At 41.1% G+C, this 6,217-nt stretch overlaps 1 protein-coding gene and 1 pseudogene across 1 annotated transcript; both read left to right on the forward strand.

The window, feature by feature from the left end:
• The first annotated feature begins 438 nt into the window (after positions 1-438).
• Positions 439-2,118, forward strand: LOC103982873 (putative cyclin-D6-1; annotated as a pseudogene).
• A 766-nt stretch (positions 2,119-2,884) lies between these two features.
• Positions 2,885-4,118, forward strand: LOC108952599 (cell wall integrity and stress response component 1). Its single transcript, XM_018824953.2, has 2 exons — positions 2,885-3,308; positions 3,402-4,118. Exons 1-2 carry the CDS (start codon positions 3,066-3,068, stop codon positions 3,984-3,986), a joined length of 828 nt encoding a protein of 275 aa, XP_018680498.2. The 5' UTR covers positions 2,885-3,065; the 3' UTR covers positions 3,987-4,118.
• Positions 4,119-6,217: the final 2,099 nt, after the last annotated feature.

The following is a 6,217-nucleotide window of genomic DNA, read 5'->3' on the forward strand; positions in this document are numbered from 1 at the left end:
AACTCATGGGTCGATAGGTCCACATCATGTCCGTATCCACTACAACATCCAAATCACAAATTATAAACTCACCAGACAAAAATAGTTCATTTTAATAATAACTCGAGCATTACCTCTATATCATATGAAAACGACTTATTTCAAGAATGAACTACATACGAAAATAATTAGCAATCTTTTTACCAAACTCTTTGAATCCTTCCACGAAAGAATTATACTTTTTTATATCTCGAATAATGATATAATTGAATAAGACTATCATTTCTTACACTAATTCAAACTAAAAATTGAAATGTTATATTATAAATTAAATATAATATATATAATTTGATTCTTTTAATTATTAGATACAACCATCCTTCTATCATCACATACGTGTATATATTTTAATGAACGTAATAAGGGAACTTGTGGATACGGAACTTTGACTAACCTGTGTGCCACAAATGACATGTCTCTTGCTTAGGATTAAGTTCTAAGCTCTCTCCTCAGCAGCACTTCACCTCTCGCAGGTGCTCGCTCCCCTTGACAAAGAACGAAGCTTAAGAAAGTGACACCACCCCCGCGTCTCATCTACCTGTCTATATATATGGCGTCTCAGCTGTCAAGATTTCAGTGCCATAGATAGAGACCATCTCTCTCTCTCTCTCTGAAATGGTCTTGTCGGCCTGCGCTTCTGTTCCTTCTCTACGTTAAAGTAGGGAGGGCAGAACAGGGAGAAACCAATGGAGCTGGATCTCGAGAACCCGCTGGCCAGCGCCGATGACGACGAGCAGCAGCGGCGGCGGGCGTCCGTCTCGGCCCTCTTCGCAGCCGAGCTCGACCATTCCATCGCCTCCACTATAGATATCGCCGTCCGCAGAGACGCCGTCTCCCTAATCGTCCAGGTAACTAGAGCTACTTGCTCCCTGTTCCATTGGAAGACGATCGACAACATTGATGGTCCCTGTTCCTGCTCCACAGGCGCAGTTCACCTGCAACGACGCGGATCCGTTCCTGACCTACCTCGCCGTCAACTACGTCGATCGTTTCCTCTCCAAGCGCCAGATCCCGGTGAAGACGAAACCAATTTAGATCACCGAACAAGAATGATGAGATCGGTTCCTTAATCTTGATCTTTGGCTGCAGAGGGAGAAGCCTCGGATCGTCCGCCTACTCTCCGTCTCCTGCATCTCCCTCGCCTCCAAGATGACGGAGACCCATTTCCCCCTCGCCCATTTCCAGGTGTGATCCATTCCCCAGGTCCCCTTCATTTCCGACCTTTGGATCGGAATCCCAACCTACGAATTTGCTACTTCAGGGTGAAGAAGGGTCGCCGTTCGACAGTCGAACAATCTTTAGGATGGAGATGCTAATCCTGGGGGCGCTGGATTGGCGGATGAGATCGATCACGCCGTTCTCCTTCCTCCGGTTCTTCGTCACCTTCTTCTCCCCTACTCATCCCTCGCTCCTCCGAGCACTCCGATCGCGCGCCTCCCTCACCATCCTCAGAGCCCAAGACGGTGATCACTAAAATCTCCAACCTTCTCCCCACTATTACAATCTTTTGAACCGAACATCTTGACGAACAAAGAGCCAATCGAACTATGTAGAGATTAAGATGATGGAGTTCAAACCTTCCGTGATCGCAGCGGCGGCGCTCCTCTCGGCCGCCAACGTGCTCTTCCCCTCCCAATTCCCTGCCTTCCGCTCCGCCATCTCCTCCTGCGAATTCATAAACAAAGTACGCTCCAAATCAAAAGGAATAAAAATCTCTCCTCCTCTCTTTCCCTTTTATTCTTTTCCGTTTGTTTGTTAGGGGTAATTATATAAATATATTTTAATTGAATTTAAAGGAGGAGCTGTGTGCGTGCTTCGATGCGATGGACGGATGTGACTCGACGCGCGAGGGGGGCTCGATCTATGATCCTCGGCCACCGGTGCTCGAGTCCAGAGACCGAACCCGCCGTCGGATCCTCATCGGACGGCCAGGATATCAGGCAGAGCCGGATCTCTGCCCTCCATTCCTGAAGATATAAATATCCGCTACGCTACGTTTAATTGTATGTTTCGTGGAGTGCAATAGCAGTAATATTGATGAGAGATCCTTATTCGAAGTACTACACAGTGTGTTGCATACGTGTACATTAGCATGAGCCCCCCGATCTCGTCACATTGGCCGTCCCAATATGGGGAAAGGAGAGAAAGGTGCTTAATTAGGCTGCTGCTACCGTTGGGCAGACGAGTTGTGTTATGAGGTGGAATCTTTCGTACGAGTGGCACATCTGCAGCAGTCCACACGCCGACATGATTGAAACGTGGCGAGTCAAAGCGCTCATGTCACATGGCAGCAGCAGCAGAAGAAAGGACAGTACGCTATTCGTATGGAAGCAGCAGGACAAAGAAGATACTGCTTTATGTCCCATCTGAGATCCCTCACTAGTCCGGTCCCCATGCGTGAGGTCATGTCAGCCCTTCCTGCCACCGTACACATGACTACGTGGAGCTACTTCATTATGTATTAGTTTTACTTTTTTGGTTTTGTCCAATTACTGGTGAAGGCAATGCGCTGTCGCTTGTTTGATTGCTCCATGCACCAGATGCTAAGGATTGTGCTTTTAGATGGCTTCCTCAAGTTACGGTGGACCAGAAACGAAGGGTCAGTCACACCTCAATCCTGTTCATCATCTTCCATCCTTATCCCATCCCCTTCGGAGCCAAATCGTACTTATAAAAAAAGTCAAAACGTAACCCAACAAGAAGCGAATGGGTCAACATAACCATGCTGTAAACGACCATTGCTGCCCAATAGCTGTCGAAATAACACAGAAAATGGCCGACCAATACAGCAGTGCTTTCCTCACCAATTCGCCCCCCGAAACAATACCCGCTGACGTGGGCGACAGATTGACCGTTCGGCCTCTCCATCCGCCTCCACTAAAAAGCCGATCCGTAACCCGTTACGGGCAGCACCGCTCTCTGCCCGCAGTTCTATAAAGCCATTCGTCCAAATCACGCCACCGCGGACCGCGGACTGCAATGTCGCCCTGCGCCTGCGCGCTACGGACCTCCGACCGCAAGCACCAATGCCGGACCTTGAACTCGAGACCGCAATGAGACCGCGGAGCTGGAAGAGGGGCCATGGATTCCTATGTTTCGGCGCGGCGGCCGCAGAGGAGGACGAGGTGGAGGAGTCCTCACGGGGCTCCGTGGGTTCCTCCGGCCGGGGCGAGGAGGCCTTGCAGGATGGACCACGACCGAGGAGGTGGCGCTTGCAATCCCGAGTCCTAGCCAAGTTCTTTAGATCCGTATCTTTCCTTACTTGTCCGGTATGGACGCCAATTCCATGGTTTTTGGTCGATCCGAAGTGGATTTAGGATTAAGATTCGTTCTCTTTTACCGGTTTTCAATGATTTTGGCAGAATCGGAACGGGAAAGAGAGGAAGGATTCGAGCCGGTTGTCGGATTCGTCGAAGACCGCGTCGGAATCGAGCGCGAAATCCAGGGACGGTGACGATAACCATAGGTCTGCGGCGGCGGTCTTTTCCTCCGCCTCTTCCTCGTCCTCGCCCTTCTTCTCCTCCTCTTCTTCTTCTTCTTCCTCCTCCTCCTCCTCCTCTGCGTCTTCCGCCTCAATATCTCGTTTGTCATCGGCGGTCACATCCGGTTTCCCGGATCCTCCGGAGCAGAAGGAAATTCCGAAGCGGTCGCCGCCGACGCTGTGCAGTTCGGCCACCAGGGCGTTTCTCCTCGTCACCGGCTTGGCGATGACGGTTTTCTGCGGCAGGCTGTCCGCGATCATGTGGACGTCGTCGTGGCTCTGCTTGATTGCTCGCCGGTTCAGCAAGCGCGAGACGGCGGCGGTGAAGGAGATTATAGAAGCAGCGCCCGCGGAGGTTGTACTGAAGGTGGCGGCGGCGAAGCTTCGACGGGAGCGAGGGGAGGAGAGAGAGCAGAAGAAGAAAGTCCTCTTCCTGTGCCTTTGGCGAAGAAATAGAAAGGCTTGATGTTAACCTGTTCCTTAATTTTTAGCTATTTTATTATATAATAATTAATAATTATTATTATTATTCCAATCTTATTCATGATATGAATGCGGTTGATGTCATCCTAATTAGATTGAGTTCATGTAACTGGATGTTTTCATCCATTTATATACATGATAAGAATTTTATAGTATTTGAGAATATATTTCTATTTTTAACATATATTTAGAAAAAGATGTCTGAATGAATGCATAGTTATACAATATTCTTGAGTGTTTAATAAATAATATATAAAAAGCTATATTTTAAATGTGAATTGATGTAAGTGCTGTTTGTTAAAATTATATTTCAAAAGTTTATTAAATATTATATAATAAATTTATCTTTATAATATTTAAATATTCATTAAAAAATAAACATATTTTAAAATAAAATAAATAAATAAAATTGATGTATACAATCTTACAAAAAATTTATATGGCTCATATATATTAATAAATAAAAATATAATCATATAAATAAATATAAAACAATCTTTAAAAATAAATAAATAAAATTTTAAACAAAAGGGGTGATGACAAAAATTGAAAAAAATGGATGATGAAATGAGAGTAAAAATTTCTATGATAATCTTATGATTTGAGATGATATCATAGGGTACTTTAAAAATTATATTAACATCGCATAAATATTAAAATATTAATACTATCCTAAGGTATCATCTGAGTATTTTCAATACAACATCCAGATCATATATAATTTTAAAATATTTATTAAATATTAATTTATACTTAAAAATATGTATTGGATCATCGATGCATATTTTAAATATGTTATCTTTAATTGCACAATGCATTTTAACTCTTTCATCGTATTTTATTTATGGTAACGTGGAAAAGCTTTGCTTAGAACGCAGATAGTGCCCACAAGTGTTATATCTGTCATGTTTTTATTACTTGCATTTGCACCATACACTAAGTTTTATTGGAAAATTAATGTTATTCCTGTAAGTAAGAGGGATTTTGAGAAAATTATAAATATATTAACTTTTTCTTAATTGTTTAATACTTCATACTTAAATATCTTTTTGTCGTCAAGCTTACAAATGATAAATTAACATAACACATCAATAGTCTTAATATATACAACCCATGAATGTATATTGGATGTTGGACTAGCAGGGTTGCAAGCTTCTTGTGTTAGTCATTCTATTAGGTGGAACGACGATGATATGAAAGTGGATTATATATATATATATATATATATATATATATATATATATATATATATATATATATATATATATATATATATATATATATAACATAGTAGGATTTCATTTTGAATTAAATTGGGTCGAGGATGTCAACCTTTAAGTGGTAAAGATTACAACAACCCTCCATCTACTCCCACTTGCAAAGGAAAGCAAGACTAAATTTGTCATATAAGTCGCACGAATATATTACTATTAACTTGATATTAAGTATTTTAGATAAATAGTTTGATTTTAACGAATTTAATGAGTTAATTATCTGTTTAGATTAAGTCCTCATACAAATTAATATCATTATGTCCGATGTCTCCTCTGTAAACGTAAAATAATAATTATGTTATTATATAAAAAAATTAATATCAAAAACCGAAATCAAATAATCATAGATAAAAAATTATGATTATGTATATTTCGATATTATTCTAAATATATTTCTTCTTAAATAAGTAATACTATCCATTTGTAAGGAGAATTAGATTTATCATTTCCTCTCTTCGTATCTTTCATAGCTTTTATAGGACTACTATAAACGATAAAGTAGGGACTAACGGAGATGAGAGAAAATCTGTAATATCATTTCTATATATTGAGTCTCTAGGAGGTCCTATCTAATTATATGCTAGAGCAAAAGATCTAGAATAATAATTAGGAGAATACATTCTGAGAAATCTATCATAATTGAACTTTTAAGCAATATCTTCGGCACGTATACGTGAGTGCCAACCAATGAGATTGGATAAAGTTGTTAGACTTAGCCAAATTCTCCTATAATAGAGTTCTATATAAAATAAGAATCCTTTCGAAATCATTATTGGATAATAGCCATCAACTCCTCACACTTCAGTGATTGATTATACTAGGAGTAGCATGTCAGTATATCACTTACAAAGGATTGACATAGAAACACAAATATTACTCGAGCTTATTTAAAGAAGGCAACCAAAAAGATAAAATAGGTAGGTAGATATGGAAAGACAAC

This window comes from Musa acuminata, chromosome BXJ2-4 (genome assembly GCF_036884655.1).
Source record: "Musa acuminata AAA Group cultivar baxijiao chromosome BXJ2-4, Cavendish_Baxijiao_AAA, whole genome shotgun sequence".
NCBI lineage: Eukaryota > Viridiplantae > Streptophyta > Magnoliopsida > Zingiberales > Musaceae > Musa > Musa acuminata.

Excerpts from the sequence above, each read along its gene's own strand:
- LOC108952599 (XM_018824953.2), top strand. The coding sequence starts at position 3,066 with ATGCCGGACCTTGAACTCGAGACCGCAATGAGACCGCGGAGCTGGAAG. Across the intron at positions 3,309-3,401 it reads TATCTTTCCTTACTTGTCCG|AATCGGAACGGGAAAGAGAG; the intron begins GTATGGACGCCA and ends TGATTTTGGCAG.